Source organism: Carassius gibelio, chromosome B12 (assembly GCF_023724105.1).
Source record: "Carassius gibelio isolate Cgi1373 ecotype wild population from Czech Republic chromosome B12, carGib1.2-hapl.c, whole genome shotgun sequence".
Taxonomy (NCBI): domain Eukaryota; kingdom Metazoa; phylum Chordata; class Actinopteri; order Cypriniformes; family Cyprinidae; genus Carassius; species Carassius gibelio.
This window is the reverse complement of record NC_068407.1, coordinates 738,145-763,927: the sequence shown is the minus strand read 5'-3', so window position 1 is coordinate 763,927 and position 25,783 is coordinate 738,145. Positions and strand designations below refer to the sequence as shown.

The window sequence follows — 25,783 nt, the reverse complement described above, 5'->3', positions numbered from 1 at the left end:
TCCAGTCTGTGTGAAAATGAATAATGCAATCAGTGGATTGAGGCTATTTGTCTTCCTGTCGTGTTGTGGGGTGGGTGGACATGGTTGTGTTGAATTTAATTTGTTATCTAATATGTTTAATGGGAATTGTGGCTTTGTTGCTTTACAAAAAGTAATTTCCAATTACTTCTGTGCATCCTGTCTGCATGGGCCAATTTACCAGAGAGGAGTGATAACTGAGGTATTAGAGTGTGTTCTTCATGCTGTAGTATACTTCAGAAGAACACACTTCATGTGGTGTAGAAAATTACAGCTGAGTGCTCATGACAGATGTACAAAAGTGGAGCCGAAATGTGACGCAATTGCATTGCATTGGTTAGTTGATTGATTCTGTGTGCATAAATGTGTATTCATCATGCTTTCTGTGTTTATGTTGGCCTTTGCATATACCCTAATATTGCATGTTAAATAAAATACAACAAGCAAAAAAAAAAAAAAAAAAAAGATATGAGGTCTTAGCATTTGAAAACTGTGTTATAGTTTAGATTCATAATCATTTAAAAAAATAAAATGCAATAAAGTGTCAGCCTGAAGGATGTTTTAGAAGGGTCTCCGAGCGCACACTTAAAGGTTAATGCGTTCACTAGAACTCACGACCGCTTCAAGTGGCTTAAAAATAATGCAGAATGAGTAGGTCGAGGTGTTTCAGTGTCTCTCCTGGAGCTTCAGTCTGGCTTTGTTCAGAGTCTCCAGGCAACAGCAGCAAACACCAGAGGAACACAGTGAACCGAGGTGAGCTGCGCATTTCAGAGCATTCCTAAAAAGATATTACACCACCTGTTAAAATACTGTCTAGTGCATGAACGAAAAAACCTCTGTGTGTCTAAATTACTAAAATGATGAAATATTGTAGTGCATGCTTTTAAAATGCTTTTCTCTCTGTGACTCCTGGTGAACAGAACCAAGCACTTGGAATGATTTTTATTTTGTCTTGCAGAGATTATGGAGACTTCGGATGAGCAGGTGTATGAAGCGGAGCAGACACAGTCTGTGTGTCAGGAGAAAGCTCTGTGTGAGACGCCGAGCACGAGCAGGACTTCCACTAGAGGCAGCCTTCGCTTCGGGAGCCTCAGCCATCATTCCTTCTTCTCCAGACACAATCCTCATCCTCACAGAGTCAGACACATGCAGGGTGAGCCCATCCAGATACACATGCATGTTCAGAAACACCTTCATTTAAGGGAAGCATTTCTATTGCAAAGTATTTTTTATTTTAATTAACACAATGACAAGATTTTAATAGGTTAAAGAGTTAGTTAGTGAATACATTTTACAGTGGGGACTGATCATGCATGAGGATGGGCAACTTCAAAATTCAATATATATGTATTATTAAATTAAAATATATCTGAATATGTATTTACATCAAACTATGGCCACAGAAAGAAACAGTGGTTTTGAATATATTCAAATTAAGATTTCATATTTGTGTCTTTTTTTTCTTTTTTTTTGTCAGCACTTGTAGATATATCAGTAAATTTATAAAATGAGATATTATTAAATTCTGTGTTCATTTTTATTTTATTTTTAAATTTTAGATGTTTTTCATTTATGGTGTTATTTGGTGTCATGATTATATATCAACATCCAATATATATCAACATATCAAACATTTGCTAAATAAACGAAAAATAAATAATAATAATAATAATGATTATTATTATTTCTCAGGATGTTTGCCTGAAAAAAATATCCTAACATTTTTGAATCAAAATGCATTTAATTAATAAGATAAATCATGTTAATGTAGTAAGTTTTGTTAATGAATAAATGAACAAACATTAAATATCCGTCAGAGTGGTCATAAATATAGAAAACAAGTTTTTTACTAGTTGGCAGACATTTTTTTTCTTAATTTGAGCATAAACTTAATTTTAATAAAACTATAACTATACCCAGTACAAAGATACATGCATCTGATTTTTTTTATTATATATATATATATATATATATATATATATATATATATATATATATATATATATATATATATATATGAATAAATGAATTCATATATATATATATATATATATATATAATAAACAAAATCAGATTTATTATTTTATTTTTATTTTTGATTTTTGATAACAAGATTTATTTTATTTTGATTCTGAAATGAATGTATCTTGAATTAAAAATGTTTATATATATAAAACAAGATAAACTAGAGGCATAACTTTTTTTGTTTGTTTGTCTTTTGCAGTATATAGATGCAGTAATTTCTCTCATCTTAAGTAGGTCCAGAAACACCAGAAGAAAAAAAAAGAAGAAAAAAACGTTTGCATTAAATGCATGTGTTCATAATGCAAAATATGATTATTATCAATCCTGGCATTTTTTTCTTCATTAGATGGAGCTGTCAGTCAGTTGTAACTTCTTAATGTTAAATGCTAGATGTTGTAATGCATTAGTGATAGAAAGTGTTGACACATAATGAGTTATAATGTTATGTTCATCTGTTCAGTGCATGACTTTAATGACGAGTTACTGCATTAACACACAGTTTGACCTCGCAGACAAATGTGATTGATTTATATACTTCCATCTGCGAGAAAGTGTGAATAAGCAGGTCTATATAGGTTACTAATTTAGATTGTATTCCATGATTATGGAGTGAAATCAAGCACGAACAGGCTTCGGTCTCTGGATATTCATGCGTTGTTCTGATGTGAAGCGTGTGAAGAGGTGTTGCTTCGAGCAACAGATGATTTATTTATCGACAGCTGTGTTAAAACGACACGAGCATCAGATTGTCATCACGGCTCCCTCTGATTATTTAGTGTTTCTGTTGATAACTTTGATTTACTGTAATCCTGTGAAGTGGTTTGGCCACAGCTGGAGTCCAGTGCGGTTTAATGCAGTTTTTTGATCAGGGAGCGCATCAACACATGGATGCATGTCTCCTGCTGAATCCTGGGAGACTTGAAAGTCTGATCACATTTCCAGCTCTGATTTCTAATGGCCTCCTCTTTCCTAGGGTTGAATGGGAAGCCGGTTTGTACGGTGAATGATGATTGGTACGGCTTCACTCCTCTCTGTCCTCATCCTCTCATTAAAAGTCAAGTGTCTGGGAGCCGTTCGTCTGCGTTTCTCACACCTGAGATGGGCTCGGATCGCTCTGGACCACGAGCAGGTGCAGATAACAAACACTGAACACAGAAATCATGTTTATTCACCCCGGCCAAACCCACATCACTTTATTTCTTCAGGCAATGAGATGCAAGACGAGCTCAGAAAGCACTTTTGTGTGATTTTAATGCGAGGTTATTGATTGAAAATCTTTACAAGTTTGAGTTCTTAATGCTTCAGTTTTTGGGAGGGCTTGGGGGTTAGGTTTTAGGAGTGAAAACAACATTAAAGACAACTTTTTTACTTTTTACAACAGAGAGAGAAAAATATGCATGCAAATTTTTTTTTCCTACTTCTGTTTTTTTGTGTGTGTGTATATGCATAGAATTTTTCTTCCTGTAAAAAGTAAAAAAAAAATATGTTTGACTTTAAAAAAAAAGTTTGAGAAAATATGCACATATAGAAAAGCTAAATAAATAGAAAGAAATAAGTTTGTGGATGTTTGTGGAGATATTGTTATATATGCGCATAATGAATGTTTAAATGTTCTGAATGTTTTACAGAGAATCACCAATGCATAGCTTATTCTTTGTTTGACTTTGAATATAAAACTAAGATAGAAGAAAGTATTTTTGGCGTAAAAAAATTCATGCATCTCATTCAGTATCATGAGAAACATCAATTCTGCCATGCATATATATATATATATTGCACGTGTAGGTGTTTATTTTTTCCCTTTTCGATATTCTCTCTTCTGTTTCTTCTTCATGCTCTCAGCACTGATTTCTGAAAGCTGGCGTGAGGAACTGAAGGATTTGGCCACTAAAGTCAGTCTTTCAGCGGCGGCTGAGACCCAGCTGGACAAGAGAGAGGTGCTTGACCTTTTACTGGCTGTTGACATCACAAATGATGCATGAATAATGTTAAAAATCACATGAGTAGGAAGCAGAGACAGCAGCATTTCTGAAAGGATGGAGTGACATCAAACATTTGTTTTCAAGCTTTGGCATCTCCCACATTGCAAAACACTGCTGTCAGGAGAATAGAGGCTTTGAGCACAATCTGCTGAAAACGGATGATCAAATTTGTTTGATGTTTGTAGTATTTTATTATGCACTGATTTTATATATACATTTTTAGTTAAATTAAAACAAAGCAAGCTGAAATTTAGCCTGCAACACTCTCTTGAATAGTGGAAATCAAAATAAAATCGGCCAAGATATTTAATAAAAAATTAAAGGCTGATTTGACTGATTTAGTTTTAGAGATGGTAACGCACATAAAACTTAAAAAATGCAATAAACATTATTTTAACAACATTAGATGTAACATACAAACCTAATGTACAAAACCAAAATTGATAAGAAAAAACAATGAAAAAACCAGTTATTTTAACAAAAAAAAGCATTATATTTGAAATGTAACAGGGAATTACGGTTATTTACTGTAAATGACATGTTATACCATATACTGTAAAATTACATGTTAAGTCCAAAAAAAATTTTCCACCGCATATAGTAGAGATATTTATTGTTAACCATTTAATAGGTTTTTACTGTAACATTTTTACAGTTTTTTTAATACTGTTTAATCATTTTCTACAGTGCAGCTGATGGGGATTAGAAGTGAAAAGAGGAGACCTTTACATTTAAAGCATTTGGAAAGAAAAAAACTAGACATAATTTGTGCAAATAATAAAATAATACAGCAGTGTAAAGAGCTCTTCCATAGTTATTCTTGTTAAACCATGTCATTCTCCTTTCGTCTGAGAATAGAACATGCAGGAAAATGTTCAGCTCATTCAGTAAAACAGACAGATGAGGATTGTTTAGATATGATATATATATATATATATATATATATATATATATATATATATATATATATATATATATATATATATATATATATATTATATGATATATTATAGATATATTTAATCTTTATGATTACAAATTATTATTTTATAATTTTTTTTGTATTTTTGAGCAAAAACTTCCCCAAAGAGGAAGTACCTCCCATAATTTAAAATGCATTTGTGTGTGACATTTTGAACTGGATTAATGGACATTATATTAGATTATTCAGAAAGAATCATGCATTCGCTCTTGGAGAATACAGCCAGTCTTTGTGTTTGTCTATGAATAAACTCAGAAACTGACGGATGAGGAAGTTCCTCGCAGGAAGACGCAGTATTCGGCGCAGTCCGGCCGGATCATCCCTGCCTCGTCCTGGGGAGGGAAGAAGCGCAGCAGCAGGACTTCACACAAACGAGTCCAGCGATGGCAGACACAAACCCTGGAGGGAGTCGAGCTCAAGGTAATGACATTCTCACGCTACAGTTTGATAGTCAATGTGAGCTCCAACTTTTAGTTAGTATGCAGTAGAAAGGAAATCCCGCTTTTTTATTACAATTGCTACTCACATTTTTGGTAAAAGCATCATCTGATTTTTACGATGTGGTGTTCAGGTCACGTCATACATGCAAAATACTAAATAGCATTCATTCACCGCTTGCAAAGTGTTTCAGAACAAATTAAGTGCATCATAGTGAACAAACTTAAATAAAACACCAAGCATAAATACACAGCAGGTGCAAAGTTTCGAATAAGGTATTTTAGACATTTTTTTTTTTTGAAAGAAGACTTTTCTGCTCACAAAGGCTGAAATTATTTTATAAAAAATACAAGAAAATGCACTTATATTGTGAAATATTATTACAATTTAACATAACTGTTTTCTGTGTGAATGTATTGTAAGATATAATTTATTCCTGTGACGCAAAGCTGAATTTTCAGCATCATTACTGCCATCAGTGGTAGTTTAAAATATAGTTCGTTTCTGTTAGTTTTTAGTGCATTTTTTTATTTAAAAATTTCAGTCTTGGTGAGCAGAAGGGACATATTTCTTAATTAATCCCAATGTTTGACCAATAAAGTATGTTTGATATTTTTAGTGTTCTCAAACGTTCTTTGTTAGGAATAAACTGTGGTCGATTTCTTAGACTTATTTGATCAGACTGCCAAAACTTCTATACAAAACTGTTGTAAAAAAGTGTATTTATTGTACTTGCTGAATTAAGCATGCAATATGTTGTGGATAACCATGTAGCAAACTACATTGAAATTGTATAAATACAATAATATCTGCAGTCTATACAATAATAAATTCATAACACAGTGTGTCAGGATAGATCCTGAAGCTCTTATTGTTTGCTCATTTTCAATTTAGGATATGATGAATATGAAAACAGGACACAGACTGCATGCCAAAGACATTTAATAAGCAATTCAAATATTTAATTACGATTCCATAATTTCCATATTTGGTTAGCTGGTTTTATTCAGTCCTGTGAGCTGCTGATATCAGTGTTCACTGTTTCTCTCCAGGGTTATTAAAGTTATTCTCATTTTTATTTAGCTTTATTTAACTTGATGCACTAAACTGACTTTGTAATCATATATCAGTGCTACTAAATGAACTGTTTTTTTTCAGGTGCTGGAGCTTTTGTGTCAGATCCTGCAGACTGATTCTCTCTCGACGGTTCAGCACTGGCTTCTGTTGGCGAGTGACAGAGGTGAACCATTTCCCATTGATTTAATTGATTGATTTTATACAAATAGCTGACACGTGGTGAATGTTCTGCTTTGAAGAGCATTTAAAGACCTTCATGCTACTATCCTAAACTATCAAAATTACACTTTTGCTGATGAAATGTAAAATGCTCTTTTTCCCCCAGAAAATAGACAGAAAGTGCCGATCACTTGTAAAGGCTGCAAAGATTGGTGTTTCTCCTGTCAAGTCAAGTCACATTTATTTATATAGCACTTTAAACAAAAAAAAATGTTTCCAAGCAACTGAACAACATTAATTCAAATTCAGAATTGCAAAGTATAAACTTAGAATTGCGAAATATAAACTCAAAATAGTGAAATATAAATTCATAATTGTGAAATATAAATAGAAAATAGTGAAATATAAATTCATAATTGTGAAATATAAACTCAGAATTGCGAAATATAAACTGAGAATTGCGAAATATAAATTCAAAATTGCGAAATATAAATTCAGAATTTCAAAATGCAAACTCAAAATTGCTAAATATAAACGTAGAATAGCGAAATATAAATTCAAAATTGCTAAATATAAATTCAGAATTGCGAAATATAAATTCAGAATTGTGAAATATAAATTCAGAATTGTGAAATATAAATTCAGAATTGCGAAATATAAATTCAGAATTGTGAAATATAAATTCAGAATTGCGAAGTGTGAATTCAGAATTGCGAAGTGTGAATTCAGAATTGTGAAATATAAATTCAGAATTGTGAAATATAAATTCAGAATTGCGAAATATAAATTCAGAATTGTGAAATATAAATTCAGAATTGCGAAATATAAATTCAGAATTGCGAAATATAAATTCAGAATTGCGAAATATAAATTCAGAATTGTGAAATATAAATTCAGAATTGTGAAATATAAATTCAGAATTGCGAAATATAAATTCAGAATTGCGAAATATAAATTCAGAATTGCGAAATATAAATTCAGAATTGCGAAATATAAATTCAGAATTGTGAAATATAAATTCAAAATTGCGAAATATAAACTCAGAATTGCGAAATATACATTCAGAATTGTGAAATATAAATTCAGATCTGCAAGATTTAAAATCAGATTTGTGAGATGTAACAGAATTGTGAGATTAAAAAGTCACACATAGATATGGTTTTATCCTGTGATATAGACAGGTGTGCATAGTTCTGTGCATTTAATTTGTCATGAGTAAAAACTGTTTTCAATTTATTCAAGTTACTCATGAGAACAACTCTTAAAACAATCATGCATAATAATGCAGTACAAACACAGCAAGGAAGCACGAAGGGTCCTATTAGTTTCTCTTATGGTAACATCTGTGAGTTTAACACTTGGACACGGGCCGATGGTGTCCTGCAGATGGATGTGCTAATGAAGACTCATTAGATGTGTTTGTGCTCTCAGAGAAAGAGCTGGTTCAGGGGTTACTCCAGCAGGCCATGGCCGACCCCAGCTCTCTGACCCAGCAGACGTCTGGATCTGAACTTCTGCCTTTGACGTCTAAAGATCTGCCTGATCACGTGTTCCTCAGCTCATCTGTCAGCCGAAGGAAGAGCATGTGGGTGTTTCCAACAGGGTTTTATTGGAGCTGTCTTATATTATTGGTAGAATTCTGTTCCTATCTGTTTATGCAGTGCACTAATTACTCTCTCTAAAAAGTATTGCATTACCTATTACTAATTACTTTCCCACATCAGCCTCAGCCAGTTCAACAATATAAGAACTGAATTGAAATGCTCTTTTACTTAAATACATAATATAAAATTGCATTTTTTTTTCTTAAACTGAAAACTAAAAAATAAGTATATGTATATATATATATATATATTTAAAGGAGAAAGTTACAGTTAAAACCCTTATTTTAGCATTAGATGTAAATTTATTATGTTAAATATCCTTTATAGTTTTATTTTATGTATAATCTATTCAGTATTTAATTTTATTAGATCAAGAGTAACTGTAATTAAAATGTGGAATGATTAAGAGTAATCCCTTACATTATGTTTTCAAGGTATGTAATTCAATTTAAAGTAATTGATTATGCATTACACTCAACAAGTGTAACTAAGAAGAAACTCTGACTAACAATTAAGCTAATTAGTAGTAATAAATTAATAAATGTTAAATCTAATAAATACTATTTTTGTAAATACAGCAAATGGAAAATTAATTATACCATGCACATTTTTTTTATTTCTTACTCAGTATTTTTTCTCTAGTATTTTTTTTCCAATAAAATGTAATTTATCTATCTAAAAATTGAAATCAGAATTAAGTAAGATTATGCTTAAAATAAGCAAAAATATGTCATTTTGGTCAAAAATATAACTTTTTTTTTTTTTTGCGACCTGTTGGCAGATTTTTTTTTTCTTCTTTCAAGCAAAAACTCACTTACTGTAAATTGATGTTTTTTTTCTCCCTAAAAAATAAGTTATAATATCTGAAGTCATTTTGCTTTTCAAGTAAATATTTTGTTCTAAGAATTGTTTTGTTTTTTATTTTTTTTTAAAAACAAGACAAATATTAAGCAAGCATTTTTTGCAGTTTAAATATAAATATATATACAGTAATAATTATTTGAAATAATATTCTAAAAAAATTGGCAAATTTCACAAATTATAGCAGATAAATATATATTATTTTTTCATCAATAATTATTTGGAATAGTATTAAAGTGAAAAGCATGGTGTAAAGTAGTCTTTTCATTGTAAGTGTTTAAATAATATTTGTTATAGCGATTGTTTTTGGACAGTAATTCCTTCTGAAGGACAATAACTAAGTTAATATTAATTACTACAATATTAATACTGTTTTCCTCATTTGTTCCCGAGTAGTACAGTATTCTTAAGCGTTACCCCTATCATAATATGGTTATATGACTATGATTATGAATGTTTCAAGACATTATTATCTTTCTTTTGCACAGTTCACATCCCGAAGAGACATTACAGGACAATCCAGGTGAGGCTTTTGTACTTGTGTCAGATGTATTGTGAATTGGAGTGTTATTAATACGCCATTGTCATTCCGAGAGGATTGAGTTCATGACTCCACGTAGGCTGCTTTTGGCAGAGAAGATTAATGTTGCTCTCAGCTTTCATTAAAACACGATTTGGCTCTGTTTCAAACTCTAGTGAGTCTCTGTCTGCATCAGAGCTCCTCGTTCCTTTTTCTGTTTCCATTTCGTTTCACCTGGGTAGGATTTTCAAGTGAACTCACAGACTTTGATTAGTGGATTTAAGTGGATCTAGAGCTAAACACTGTAGGAAAGTGACTCTTGAGGATTGAGATACACTGTTCACATAAACAGGTTGCTTAAGCTTTAATATTCATTTAACATTTCCATTGCACAAATGTTCTTTACATTCCATGCTTCTTTTAAATGGTTCTAGTGTGAGTTGATTTTGAAGGATTTTGTCCACATTTTTCGATGTCGAGTCGACACTAGTGTGTATATTGGACACAGATTCTGTTTTTTAGTGTCAGACTCTGAGTCCATCCAATCAGAGAAGATCAAACGTGTTTGATGTTTTGAGACAATCTTAGAACACATTTGTTGTTGTTGTCTCCTAGCAACTGTGCACATGTTTCTGTGTTTGTTTGTTGTTGGTAGTGTTTGCTCCTCTCTTGGTGCTTTACAAAACTCTTTTATATTCCAGCCTCAAAGGAATAGTTCAAAATGACATCAAAAATTTGAAAATCAATCAGATTTGTAGAAATGTAGCATTCAGTGTGTCATCAATGGATGCTCTGCAGTGAATGGGTGCCGTCAGAACGAGCGTCTGATAAAAACATCACAATAATCCACAGCACTCCAGTCCATCAGTGAACATCTGGAGAAGACAAAAGATGAAACAAATCCAGCATTAAGACATTTTAAACGAGTCTATAATCCATAATAACACTTCCTCCAGTGAAAAAGTGTTCTGGTCTGAATCAGGAGAGAAATCTGCACAGATCCAGCAGCGTTTAAACAGATCTAAACTAATATGTGTCTGGATTCTGATGTGAGAGACAACAGCAGATTAACTTTTTTTACTGAAGGAAGCGTTATTATGAATTATGGACTTGTATTTTAGTTAAAAACTAAACTCTTTGAGGTTTACATATACACTCAGAAAAAAGGTACAAAAGCTGTCACTGAGGCGGAATCTTTTTTTTTTTTTTGTAGTCAAGTTTTTGTACCTTATTTACCCCTGAAGTGTACTTATTAAAGGTACATATTAGTATCTAAAGTGTAAATATTAGTACTTATATGGTTCTTATGATTAAGGGTACATGCCCAGTTCCGCTATTGTACCTTTTGTTGTCTGTGTGCATGTGCTAGTGATCTCCTAAATCTTTCTTCTGAAGAAAACATGTTAATAAGTGATCTTGAACTTGTGTTGTTAAATCTTATGATTATTTGTATTTTTTCGTTAATTCTTTTGAAGTGAAATCCAAATTCGAAGAAAAATGCATTTCCTTGTGTAGAAAGAACTTCTTTGAATTATAAAAAATAAATAGATGCATCTTTATACTTTGATATCATGATAAATAAGATATTACAACGAAATGACCGATGCTCTGGGTTTCTTTAAACTCAAATGACTGACTGATTCTCAGGATGTTTTCAGGATCTTATAATAGTCTCAGATTGTTCTCAGGATGTTGTGTTTCTTTGTCTCTTTCTGTTCCAGAGCGGATCGGAGAGGCAGAAGTTCTCACGCTGTACCCAGAAAACACATAATGCCGCTGCTGTCATGAACATTAGCTCGTTTAGCAGTTTCATTATCATAATCATCATGAGTATGTTCAGTTTTAATTTCTGGTTAATAAAGAATAAAACAGGTATTTTTCTTGAGCGTATTTATTGTCTGTGGGAGTCAGGACGTCTCTTGTGAAATGTCACAAGTCAGGCACCAAAACAAACAATTTAGACAGTTTACAGCTCAAATAACAATATTTGCATGGAAGGTTTAATATACTGTGAGCGCTTTAACACACATATGAGATGCACATTTCTATTATAGATCTTAGACTTCCATTGCATTACAATACTTTCAGTTGATAATCACGTCATTTTGAATCAAGAACACTGAACTGAAATAAAAAGTTAAGCAAAAATGCCAATTCTGTCATCATTTACTCAGGAATGTGATGATGCTTTACACTGTTTTGTAATTGTAACAAGAGTAAAATAATTTTTTTGTAAGTTTTACTAGTGTTTTCAGGTAAAAATGATCAACCTGCTATAACAACATGCTTTCTTTGTGCATATCACAGTCCAAATAGTTTGCTCTTTTGCATGTTAAAATCTGTGATGCTTGTTTGCAGACAGTGGCAAATCTGAGGAGCGATCGAAACAATATCGGTGCTCTTCTGAAACACGCGGGAGCTTCCAAGGGTTTTCTCATTTGAAACATTTAATCTCATCGGGGTTCAGTATGCAAACAGCTTCGCTATTGTTTTATTTCCCAGGGGTGAGTTAGTGGCCAGCTGCGAGATCATGTGTTGCATCCGATGCCAGAATAAGAAAACTGATTTTCTTTTAGTGCAGATTGTCCCCCGCTGAAGCACTACTGACATTGTGGAAGGAGAACAGCTGTAATGGAGGGTTGTCATCATCACCCTTTCATTTCTGTTCGTTCCTCATTATTCAGAGTGTATAATCATCATATATCCCTCTGTAATGAGGTGACATTTCTCTGTGATTTAAGGGGAGTGTATAATGAGAGTCTGCACGGTGGAGCATCGATGGCATGCTTTATTCTTTCTTTAATTGAATTGACAGAATTGACAGCAAATGAGTGCATGGATGTCTAAAAGCAGCTCTTTCTGTCAGTGCACTGAAGTCCTTCACACTTCCTCCTGTGTTTCAGAAAGTGAAAGTGTCTGCCATCAACATAAAGCTCAATGGCAGTTTCTCACATGCTTAAGTAATTTCAGAAAACATGAATATTATTTATATTTTATCTTATGACTTCTCACAGACTGTGTTTGTACCTTAAAAGAACCCAAAACAGTGCATTTAATGATGCGGGACAAGGTGTAGTTATGATGTTTGTGTTTTGAAATTCGCCCTCTGAAGTGCACACTAAACCCAACCTCATGCTCAAATCCCTTCTGGATGCAGCAGGAGATGTTTTGCATTTTGCAATAATGTATGTTGTAAAAGTTATATTGAAAAGCCAAATATTGTGAAATATTGAAAGTTTGCAGCATAGAAAATGTTACCCTAAACTAAACAAACTGTGATTGGTTGTTTGACATGTCAGTCAAACAGCCTCATGGGCGGGGCTTGGCCAATGAAAGATGACATGGATTCCAGACCTTCAGCCGTCAGACTGAAGGACTGACTCATTCTGAGATAACAACTGGCTGGATGTACATTATCCCTTACACACACACACACACACACTCACACACACACTCACAGAGACACACACACTCACAGACACACACACACACACACACACTCACACACACACACACACACACACACACACACAGAGACACACACACACACATGCGAGCACATTTTATAATAATAAATTCCTAATAAGGAACAACACATGCCTTGTTATAGTAATCAAAGCAGTTAAAATGTTAATTTAATTACTTAATATTTCTTAAAACCTCATTGCAAAATATTTCACTTTATATATTGCAGTGTAAAAAAGTTGTTGCAATTACTTAAAATGACCTTTTTGTTACAGTAACTTAAGAAATAATAACGTTCAGGCTTGATTTAAAATGAACAATATATTCTTTATGGAAGCCGTTTCCATTAAAAAAAAAAAAAAAATTATATATATATATTCTGACTTTTATAGACTATATATTCTGAATTTGTTTTCTTCAGCTGCATGATATAAACTTGCAGTTCTATGAAATAAATTCACAATTGTGAGATGAAAAGTTACATTACCTGTTTTATTTTTTTTTATTAAATGTTGGAAACGGGCTTCCATTTGTAATTACTATTACTTATTTTAATGTTGAATTCATGCATTACATAAAGAACCTGTTTCTGTCGTGTGGATGCAGGTTGTGTTTGACCAATGAGTGCAGGTCATATGTGACGTGACCTCTGTAACCAGTGCACACTAAAGGTCAGAGGTCAGTCAGTCGCTCAGGCCGCATGATAAAGTGCATCTCTCCGTTATATACACAGTGTCCTTGTGTGAGGATGAATGAGGCTGACACTGAACTTCACCTGCTGACCACATGCTCAAGCACTGGCCGAGCTCCAAACACATCTGTTACAGCACTCATTACATAACAACTAATAACACTGCTAACAAACAACAGACAGTTCTTCTACAGGGTCTCAAACTCACATGTTAATGTTGCATCCTTGATCAAACTGACAGGTTCAATCCCTGAGATCTTGTATTCGGTTCCCTGCTGAAACAGAGGCTTTTCATTTAAAGATTTACAACATAGGACGAAAGAGCAAAACATTCCCTGAGGCATCCAGAAGGACTTTGTGAATGAGACTGGATTTAGTGTTAACACCAATCACTTCAGCATTACTGTAGATCCACGGAAACTCAACTTTAAACCATCTCAATATCTTAAAAAAAATCTAATAATATTATGCATAACCAATATATATATATATATTTTTTTTAAGGATCTTTCCTTTTTCTTATGCATAATATTATTAGATTTTTTTTAGATATAATCTGAGATGTGTGAAACGGTTTATTGTTAAGTTTCAGTAGATTTACAATAATGCTAGCACCTAGCAACAAATGTAGCTATTTTTATTAACTTTATTAACATTTATTTGGCAACTTTTAGCAACTATTGATAAGTGACTCAAACAATAAAAAGGCAAACATTTTCCAACTAGATTACCCAAAAAGATGCCTGGCTGGACACACATTACTTCAGTTGCTATTTACAGTTGTTCAATTAAAAAATAAAGTTAAAAAAAAATAATCTAGAGAAATGGTAAAGTTACTAGTAATTTTCCAGGACATATCCATTATCCGTTGTAACCCTGCAACCTGAAAACACAAAATAATACAATGCGTTATTTAAAATGCAGCTAAAAAACAAAATCAATCTGGAAAATTCCTTCTTAGTAACACAGATGATTGTGATTTTACAAACAAATTTAAATAGATTATTTTGCTTAGATTTGATGCAGTGAGAATTTTGCATCATGATTACATGATGACATCATTGGGCAATGACATCACAACACCGTTTAACAGCTTTCAGCAACATACACTTTAAAGGACTTTTGTGTGTTTGCTAAATCAATACCTTAATATCTTTTTGGCTGTTGATTAACATCATCCAACAGCAACACGTCATCAGATTTGGAGAATCAATGGATGCTCTGCAGTGAATGGGTGCCGTCAGAATGAAAGTCCAAACAGCTGATACAGTAAAAACATCACAATAATCCACAGCACTCCACTGGAAGCAACACTGGAAGTTAAGGGGTTAAGAGGTTAAGGTCAGTGCTGATCTCTCTAGTCAGAGTCAATGAGACTTTAAAGCATTAAACACCTTAGAGAAGAAGAAAAAAAAAAGATTTGAATGCATGCATGTGGAAAAGTTTTTTCTTGTACTGATATTAAATAAAGGAATAATTATCTAAAAAAACAAAAACAAACGTAGCACTTTACAACAAAGTCTCATTTGTTATCATCAGTTGATGCATTACATAACACAAACTTGCAATGAGTAATATATTTCCATGGCATTTTTAACCTTTGCTAAAAAATGTAAACAAATTATTTAACACAATTATTTAATTATTAATAATAAACAAACACACAAATAAAGAAAAAAAATATTTACAGCTATGGAATTATATGAATATTAAATGTATTCTTGTTCCTCCTGAATGTGTCCTTGAAGGCAAAGCCGAATTGAATCCTATCTTAAAAAAAGAAGCCGTTATCTTGGTCCCTGTCCTTCAGCGGCTCTATAAAAGCGTGCCACGGCCTCCTCGTCCTCGCCAACATGCTGCGGGCCGTCCTGAAGCTCTGCTGTGGGATCACATACCCACATCTGCGCAGCATGACAGGTGCCGACTGCAGCTTCAGCTCGATGCGTGAGCTTGTGCTTGCCTTGTGTTTTTATTAATGCAGTCGTTTCCATCCTGCAGGTCTGCAGCGAGCAGCTCTGGCGGCGTTCGGTCTGGAGCTCGCACACTTACAGATGCAAGGACAAATGCCCCTTCCAGCATGGATCCCTTTGAGACGGACTGAAAGTGAGTCTGTGCATTCATGTTTAACTTCAGTTGCCATACAATACTCCAGCAGAGCTGCAGTCCACTTCAAAAGTGTGGAGTCAGTAACTTGTGTGTGTCTCCTGCTCGCCACGGCTGCATTTAATTAATTATAAATACAGTAAAAATTGTGAAATATTATTATAAGTCAAAACATCTGTTTCTGTGTGAGTCTCTGTTAAAGTGTAATGTATTTCTGTGATGCTCCGCTGTATTTCCAGCATCATTCCTCCAGTCTTCAGTGTCACATGATCTTCAGAAATCATGAACATATGATGATTTACTGCTCATATAATAAACATTTCTGATTATTATCAGTGTTGAACACAGTTCTGCTGCACAATATTTCTGTGGAAACATGCATTTTATTTTTCAGGATTCACAGATGAACATAAAGTTATGTGAAATCTTTCGGGAACCATTTAAATGTCTTTATCATCCCTTCTGAATAATGGCATGTGTTCTTTATGAATAAAAGATTGAGTTCTTTCAAATGCAGGAAAGTAAAGAAATTACACTGAAAATGATTCAAAAAAGCATCTTCAGATTTAATGATGTAAGACAATTTTCGATCACTCACATTGACACCAACACTACTCATACTTCATTTTATGTTAATTATTTTGAATGTACACATGAATGTCTCCAGAGACCGAGGCGGTGGAGCAGAGGACGTCTGCACTGGTCGATGAGGACGTGTTTTATCTGAAACAAGGAGAAACAGCGCTGGAGGAAGCTCTGAAGATCGTGGAGTCTGAGGACGGATGGCAACTGGAGACGGCTGAGGTGATCCTCGCTCAATCTAAAATCTTCTCTCGGTGTGTAGATCAACAGAATGTGTTCTCACAGATATGAGGAACGTCTTTTTCCTTCAGAGCAATGGAGATGTGATCTACAGTAAAGTTCTCAGCGGAAACAGAAAGGTTTTCAGACTAGAGGCCGAACTGAACGCGTCTCCAGAGGAACTTCACGAGATCTTGTTCTTCAGACTCGAGGAGATGCACGAATGGAACCCCAGCATCAGACGCATCAAAGTAAGACTTATCTCCTATTACTCGTTTATCATTGCGTTTTATATTATATGCACTGATCAAACGTGTCAGTTAAAACATTTATAATGTCAATAAAATAAAAGCTTTCTATTCATCTGTGAATTCTGAAAAATACATTGTATCACTTCTAGATTGATGATCTCTGGCATCTCTCAAGGACACAGCGCTGTTTAATATTAATATTCTCTCCTGATAAATCAATAGAGCTAGAAGTTTTCAGATCAGAGATAGATGAGGTTTCTCTCATCCTCTGTAAAGGTCACACAGCATCTGCTTTTAAGACTGCTTGTGTTAATAATCTGAATAAAATATTAAACAGAAATGATGTAATACTAGGCCCATGCTACTGTAATACATGCTCTATACTTGTTCTAATTGTCATTCACGCAGCAGTGCTTATTAATATGAAAATTATTCATAAGGATGCATTATGAATAATAAGTAAATACATTGATTCTCCACACTTAAGACTGATAGTAAATTATAAATTGTTATGCAATCAATAAGCTACAGAAAACAGGCTGAACAGAGAGAGAAACAAGGCGTCTAATGGAAAAACACACTATTAAAATAACGATCTTGCATTTAATTAACTTTAAGTGTAATTAGCAGGACAACAGTGTTTTTCTAAATGAATTAGGACAACTGTTTGCGTGAGTTATGACCCACTTTTAATGAAATTATGATCAAACTACGTTGAGTTAGAGAAAAGGTTTTGTAACAGCATTTAAACATGATCTTTCCCTTCACCAAAAACACATAAATTATCTCTTATTTTTAACAGTTTTCTCCTTGTTCAGGTCTAAGCAAAGCATGCTGGGAACAAGAAATCTACTGCTCAATTTATAAAGCTAACAAGACAATTTAACTTAACACATAATGCACAATAAACACATCATGTCACCAGAACTCATCAAAATAGTGTAGCCAACTAAAAAGGTTTAATTAAATCAATGGACTTGAATTTATTACTTGCAAATGCATTCATTTATGTTTTTTATGATCACTATAGGACACAATTCTCAATCCTTAAGTCACTCTTTCCCCAAACTCTTCATACAGCGAACACAACATCAGTCTGTGAGCTAAACTGAGAATCATTTATCATTGCTTTGGCACAAAATGCATTAATTCAAATTACATGAATTCTTTTATCACACTCACACAAACACCAAAACTTGATGTAGCCTACCTATACAAGCCTGTTTACATACTGTTTTAAAAACTGTTAAAGTTCAAAACCTAGCACAGTACAAAAATAAGAAAAAATATTTGCATATAGCTAAACATCTTCACAAGTGTTAGTCTTTTACTTTCATTACCATCTATACAAAAAGAGGAAAATTTAGGAATAATTTTGTACTGTAATGGAGACATGGACTGTGTAACATATTAATTATAAACAGTGGAGTGTCATTGTTGTGTTATGATAGTATTATTTTTTCTTCTGAAAACCTTTGCTATGTTAGAATGATTTGATTTGATGCATTTATGATACATTTATTATTTTTATTTACTTAAATGTAAAACGTTTTACAGATTGATCAGAAAATAAACAAGAATGCATTTGCATCGTAATTTTCTGTAATTCTGACATATGAAGTGGAGTTGTCGTTCGAAGTTCTAGATGATTCATTAGCAATGTTGAAAGGGGCGTGTCCATGTGAAATTCTGTTTTGTTTTGTTTAGACTCTTTGTTTAGACTGTTATGTTTCCGTTAAAATAACGAAAGACCAAACTCTGGCTTTATGCCGCAGGTGCTAAAACACGTGGGCAGGAACACCTTGGTTACACACGAGGTTTCGTCGGAAACAGCGGGAAACCTGATTGGCCAGCGGGACTTTCTGAGCGTCAGACATTCGTCCACACGCGAGTCACGTGTTTATCTGGGCGGAGCCTCGACGCGGCTGGAGTCTCTGCCTCCTCTGCCGGGGATTGTCAGGTAAACACAGCGCGTGCAGGATTGAAGCCTTCAAAACACTCGTTTAGCCAATCTTTATGACATTTTAAAATAGCTAACTTATTCACCCTCATGTTGGTCCAATCACAATAATGCATGAGCTTGTTCCCTTTTAAACGTGCACTCCCGTCATTTGAAAAAAAAAACCTATATATATATATGTATATATATATATATATATATATATATATATATATATATATATATATATATATATATATATATATATATATATGCATAATTAATAAGGGTTTGGATGGATGAGGGTGAATAACTGATGACAGTTTTTCCTGTATATTATTTAATAAAGGCTACATTTTGATGAAGTTAGTATAACAGGACACAATTTGAAAGTGTTTTCTGATGGTTAAGACCATTCTGGTCTGGTGTTTGTGTTCAGAGCTGAAAACGGCCCCACCTGCATCATCCTGTATCCGCTTCAGGACCGTCCTGACCGCAGTCGCTTCGTCTGGCTGCTCAACATGGATGCAAAGGTACTAAACATGCACTTGTGTTATGATTTATGATTCTACTAGTGCTGTCAAACGATTAATCACATCCAAAATCTGATGTGATTAATCAAAACCAAAAGCTATATAATCATGCATATAAAAATGCACACACATACATGTATTTAAATAATGTGTTGTGTTTTGAGCATGTCCTTGTGTTTTCAGGGATGGCTCCCGCAGTCACTAGTGAACAAGGCTCTTCCTCGAGCTCAAGTGGACTTCACTAAACACCTGCGGCACCGGCTGGCTGCTCAAAACTCAGACAACAACAGATACTGAGAGTCAGACATCAACACAGACGATATAGGAACACAGACATGCAACACACACCTCAGACGAACTGTTAGAAACTCCGCTTATCAGAGCAGAACTACTATGAAATTGATCCAACAATATAAAATGACAATAAAAAATATTTTTCACTGGAGTATTATTTCAATATCATTATATATATATATATATATATATATATATATATATTGACATTTTTATATTTCAGGTTTTTTAATTTTATATTCCTGTTTTCATTTTCATTTTAGTTAAAATTATTAATGTAATGTTATTAGCTTATATGCATATGAAATAATTAAGTTTAATTATTTTTTTTTACATAACTATAATAACTTTTATAGTAATGCTTTGTTTTTGTCACAATTGCAATTCTGAGATGTAAACGAATTAAATCTATAATTATATATATATATATATATATATATATATATATAACAAATTGTATTGAGAACTATTTTAAATAAAAGATTCAAAATATTAATATTACTTTTATAAATTATTATTTAAAAAAAATTACTATTCAAAATACTATAAAACCATTCTTTTAATCACTGCTGCATTATCATAATATATATATATATATATATATATATATATATATATATATAAATATATTTATTTATAATAGTTTAATTTTTATAAATATCTCTTTATAAATCTGTAAATTATATTTTTTGGATGAACTATACAGTATACATATATTATGCACTTAAAAAAATATTTGTATTAAATATTTTATAAAAATATAAAAAAATTCTCCTAGAATAATGAAGTACAGTAATAATTTTGACTTCCAGGAATATCTGAAATGGCACGAACATGATCAAAACTGCAGATTCACAGTGGCTGAACAGAAAAGGTTTCACATTTCCATTTTTATTTGTGTTATGTTATAAATGATGAGTTCATGAGTTGTTCTCTGAGCTGCTGCTGGCTGATATTACAGATGTACTTTAAAACATTACAAATCAATACAAACAAATCTATATTGAACAGCTATGAATCCACTCCGGTTTCTGCAGAGATGAATGGAGATTGATTCGTTTCCCTCACATCCGTCTGCTTTTTGACTTCATTTCTTTTCACAGTCACTTCACTGTTCCATTAACAACTGCAACTGTGAACTTTAAATATGACTTTTCCCTGCTATGCTGCTCTCTTCCAAAACCAAGTGAGCTGTCGTTTATTATAAACACAAACTACCATTCAAAAGTGTCTTCTGTTCAACAAGGCTGCATTTATTTACTTAAAAATACAGTAAAATTGAAAAATATTTTTTGAATTTAAATGAATATTTTACTATGTTAATATATCGTAAGATATAATTTATTTCTGTGATGCTCCGCTGTATATTCAGCATCATTCCTCCAGTCTTCAGTGTCACATGATCTTCAGAAATCAGAATAATATGATGATTTACTGCTTAAGAAACATTTCTGATTATTATCAATGTTGAACACAGTTCTGCTGCACAATATTTCTGTGGAAACCATTTTTTTTCCCCAGGATTCACAGATGAATAAAAAAAAAAAAAAAAAACAGCATTTATTTGCAATGTAATCCTTTATAACATTATAAATGTCTTTATTGTCACATTTGATCAATTTAATGCATGCTTGATTAATAAAAGTTGTATTTTTTTTTTTTATAAAATAAAAATAGTTTAACTAAAATAAAAACTTAACTTTGGTGCAATTTAAAATTTAAAAAAAGAAATGAAGGTCATTTTAAATTGAGATTATTAGAGTATGCTTTCAAAAGAAAATAGCATTTCTGCCTTTCTACTTCAAATTTTCACATTTAATTTAATTTTACTTGCAGTTTCAATTATTTGTGACATTTAGCAATTTTTGAATGATTTGTAAAAAAAAAAAATTATATATGCAATTTACAGTGTAGTTCAGATTTGTACAAGTTCTCCAGTATTGAAGCCAGAAGCTCACAAGTGACCCACACAATGAGCTCGACTGAGTCCGAGTCAAACACAGGACACCAATAATACATGCATTAGAACAAGATATTACATCAGGTGAAGAAAGATGCACAAACACAACTTAGAGGCATAAAGAAGGACGTTTGTTTAGTTTGAAAACCTAAAAGAGTAGATGTCGTGTTGGTTTTGTGGTTAATGAATCATGTTAATGTGATTCTCTACATCTATTAAAATCACCAAAACACCAGAGACTTCAACAATCGTGAAGAAGAGTGACGTTAGTGAAGAGAAAAGATCTAATGCATGACATTCACACACTTTAAAGAAGCATGGAGGATGATCTATAGTTTGGTGCTGCTGTATTTTAGTACTTGACATTTTGTTTTCATTTGCACCGCAGAAACCAGTGTTGACATTTATTGCTATTAATATTCCAAACAATATTGTTACTTGAAGCAAAACAAATGGTAAGGAAACTTTAATTTCAACTGGTTGCCTAGGCAACATTTCTCATTTCCATTTAGTTTCACTTAAAGTACTCAAATAACTAAATACTGAAATAAATAAGCTAAATGTATTAAATTAAAAATTAATAAAAAATTATATAGACATATTTAAAAATGAAAAACTAATTAAAAAATACAAAAACAAAACAAAAAAAAAATCATTAAAACTTCAAAAGAATCATTAAAACTTAAAGTTAAATTAAATAAAAACAGAATAAAGTAAATATATTTAAAAAAAACATCTAATTCAAAATATTTATAAGATACATTTACATATCTAGAAGAACGATGAAGGTGAAGTTATTTTTTTCTCTCAAAGCAAGCCATGCTTTAATATTTGACATTTTATTTTAATCTACACTTGATACCTGTGATATAGTTTATTTGCCTTGGTTTTTCTAAATAAATAAATGTTTTAAAAAAATGTGCTAATTTTAAAGGGATATTTCCCAAAAAAATTACAATTCTGTCACTATATACTCACCCTCAGCTCACCATCAATTGTTAGGCTACTAAATATTTTTCAAGAAAGGTATAAAAAAATATATAATTTACAATAAAGTAGAAGCCAGTGGTAAATTATAAAATTTTACCATTGCCTGTCACACTGCAAAAATAATAATAATAATAATAATTGTTTTGTTTTTTTAAATAACTGTAATTCAGTAATTGTAAGATAATCTTTAGGATACCATTAAAAATATAATTAAATATTTCTTACATATATTGGCAAAAGCCAACTAGTGAAAATGCTACAAGTTTGAATTTTTCTATTTAATACAAAGATTTTTCTTTATAATATCAGCACAAAAATAAAAAAATTTTGTAATAGAAAATTACACAAATAAAAAAAAAAAATCTTCATTTTTTTTAATTTTATATATTTTAATTGTAGTAGTTCATAAACAAAACCAGATGATCATGTTTTCCATTATAATTGTGAATAATGTTTATTTTTTATTTTTTTGTTTGTGTTATTACGCATTAAAGGCTTAGTTAATTTCCAGGTTTAAACAGAATTTTTAACCACAGATATGAATTATGCATCTAAAATGACCAACAGCCTCTGGATCTGCTCAATGACCAAACAGCTTTAAAGCAAACCAGCTTGACGACTAATCACTTAATGAAGCCCACACTCGTTCCTCTAGTTTGTTTTTCTAGTTGTCAAACTCAATACATATTCTTTGTCACTATTATTTGTGCAGCTTCAAGCCAACCCCAGAAGCGCTGAAGGCTGAAACGTGTGCACATGTTTATGCATGAGATTAAAATGCCATCTGCTTGAGTAATGCAATGAAAATTAAACATAAATTTCTCATGTAAGAGTTAGCACAAGTGTCATGGACAGAAACACAATCTGCTGTAAATTATTGCAGCGTCTCGTTACTAACTAATTAATGAGTGCGGGATTGGCATGTTGCTGGATACGCGCCGGCACAGTGTCAGTCAGCGTACACACACACACACACACACACACACACACACACACACACACACACACACACACACACACACACACACTCACACACACACACACACACACACACAGGCAGGCAGAAACATGCACTTAAAGTTAAATGTACTTAAAGCTGAATGCACATGCACTTAAAGCTGTGTTTGATTGACAGCAAAACTCTATTAAAATAAATAATTATCAATCAATTATAACCTATATTAAATAACATAAATAATAAATAATAATAATGCATTAGTTTAGGGCTGCATGATTATGACAAGATCTTAATTGTCGATTATTCCCTTGAAATTTTAATCGCGATTATTAATTATAGATTATCACAATTTGCATTGAATGATGTTTATACCATTGTTTGATGCAACTGCATGCCGCATTTTTATATGAAAATAAACAATCTGAAAACACTCTGAAAAACTTTTAGTGCTTTATTATGTTAAGCCTCAGATGTCAACTATACATCGGATTTGTTTCTACTTTAAATTATATAAAAGTAAAAATATGAATGGTATTATAATGTTATACTAAAACTTTTACACATTAGCTTTTTGTGGATCCAAAAGTTTACACTTACACCTTAAAACATGGGTTGATGTTTACATTGGTCTGAACAAAAACAGCGGACATGTTTAATAAAAATTCACTGTTTTTCATTGTCTGCCAGCAGGAGGTGCTTTTGGGAAAGCAGAATGGACACATTCCCTCCCTTCAAATAAATCTCAATCATTTTTTTCTTATATGATACAAAATAATTTCCTCTGTTTACTTGCACCTAGTGAAATCAAAAGACACTTTCTGTAGGAAGATGGACCAAATAGATCTTAAATAAGAAACTTTCAAATAAAAACAGATTTGGTTAAAACAGATTTTTTTAATTGTGTACAATTATGGAAAAAAAATACAAGAAGAAATATTAATTATTACACCCATGTGTTAAAACTTAGGGTATTTTCTGTAAATTTTTGATAATTGTTATTCATTTATTCCAATGTACAGTATTTGAATAGGGTACTATTTAAAATTCAGGTATGCCAAAATCAGTAAAAAAAAAATCGAAATATGCCAAAGAGCTTAAGGGTTAAAAAGTGCACTGTGGCGAGTGGGGCGGGGCCGAGAGGCGTGGGAACGAGGAGTGAGGCCAGGTGTAGTGATTGGAGATGAGCTACACCTGAGCCCCACCGCTAGTATCGAGTCCCACGTAGGAGATGGAAGGATATAAAACTGGAGCGACGACCGTGAAGGACGAGAGAGGACCAGGCCTGGGACGTTATTTTAATGTGTGTGCTTTTTATTTATGCGCACCAGTCGGCCGTGAGGGGCTGGTGCGCCGTTTTGTATTTATTTATTAATTATTAAAATGAGTTTTGATTGTGCGCCGGTTCCCGCCTCCTTCTTCCCGATGAATATGGAGATTTGTTTGTTACAGTGGTGCCGAAACCCGGGAGAAGGAGGGACGCGCTGCTGAAGATCCCTCGCCGCTGTGGTGAATCCGCGGTGCCCTCGAGCAGGCGAGGTATGTGCCGCCAGGGACGCTCGAGGCGGTGGGCTGGAGCGAGTTGCCGGGGACGGGCGAGCTCGCTGCCGACCGCCCACGACAAGGAGGTGCGGCTGCCGTCCGTGAGGGAGCGGAGGAGTCGGCGCCGTTCGCCAGGGGGCCGGAGCCTGCCGCCTCCGTGACGGAATCCGGAGGGGCAGGGAACGGGGGACTCCTGCCGCTGCCCAAAATCGGAGGAGCCGTCGCCGTCCATCGGGCGGCGGAGGAGTGTCGCGCCGTCCGCCGAGGGCCGTCCAGTGCCACCGCCAGGCACCGCGGAGGAGATCACCCAGCTGGTGGAGGGCCGAGCAGCAGTGCGTCTGGGAACCGGATTTTTTTTTTTTTTTTCTCCTCTCTCCCCTCTCTCGTCCTTGTCGCTCCTCCTTCCATCTCCTTTTCTCTCGCCTCGTCTGTCCTACCCCCAGGTTCCTGCAGGTCCCCGTGAGCGGTCCCCCCCGGAGGGAAGGGGGGGGGGGGGGGGGGGGAGTAGAGCGCAGTCTCGAGGGTACCCCCCGGCCTGCGAGGGGCGATGGGGGTATGTGGCGAGTGGGGCGGGGCCGAGAGGCGTGGGAACG

General features: G+C 33.6%; 2 protein-coding genes across 2 annotated transcripts; both read left to right on the top strand.

Moving 5' to 3' along the window:
- Nucleotides 1-665: 665 nt before the first annotated feature.
- Nucleotides 666-11,497, top strand: LOC127969269 (protein TBATA-like). Its single transcript, XM_052571118.1, has 9 exons — nt 666-771; nt 977-1,171; nt 3,017-3,172; nt 3,886-3,980; nt 5,263-5,427; nt 6,604-6,685; nt 8,113-8,266; nt 9,635-9,669; nt 11,388-11,497. Exons 1-9 carry the CDS (start codon nt 666-668, stop codon nt 11,435-11,437), a joined length of 1,038 nt encoding a protein of 345 aa, XP_052427078.1. The 3' UTR covers nt 11,438-11,497.
- A 4,177-nt stretch (nt 11,498-15,674) lies between these two features.
- Nucleotides 15,675-19,922, top strand: LOC127969415 (steroidogenic acute regulatory protein, mitochondrial-like). Its single transcript, XM_052571338.1, has 7 exons — nt 15,675-15,739; nt 15,821-15,925; nt 16,593-16,729; nt 16,819-16,977; nt 18,753-18,937; nt 19,356-19,449; nt 19,633-19,922. Exons 1-7 carry the CDS (start codon nt 15,676-15,678, stop codon nt 19,744-19,746), a joined length of 858 nt encoding a protein of 285 aa, XP_052427298.1. The 5' UTR covers nt 15,675; the 3' UTR covers nt 19,747-19,922.
- The last annotated feature ends 5,861 nt before the right edge of the window (nt 19,923-25,783 follow it).

Bases quoted from the DNA above. Each gene is read 5' to 3' on its own strand.
- LOC127969269 (XM_052571118.1), top strand. From the start codon at position 666: ATGAGTAGGTCGAGGTGTTTCAGTGTCTCTCCTGGAGCTTCAGTCTGG. The intron at 772-976 runs GTGAGCTGCGCA...TTTGTCTTGCAG, and splicing joins GAGGAACACAGTGAACCGAG to AGATTATGGAGACTTCGGAT. The intron at 3,981-5,262 runs GTGCTTGACCTT...GAATAAACTCAG, and splicing joins CCCAGCTGGACAAGAGAGAG to AAACTGACGGATGAGGAAGT.
- LOC127969415 (XM_052571338.1), top strand. From the start codon at position 15,676: ATGCTGCGGGCCGTCCTGAAGCTCTGCTGTGGGATCACATACCCACAT. The intron at 16,978-18,752 runs GTAAGACTTATC...TTTATGCCGCAG, and splicing joins CCAGCATCAGACGCATCAAA to GTGCTAAAACACGTGGGCAG. The intron at 19,450-19,632 runs GTACTAAACATG...TTGTGTTTTCAG, and splicing joins TGCTCAACATGGATGCAAAG to GGATGGCTCCCGCAGTCACT.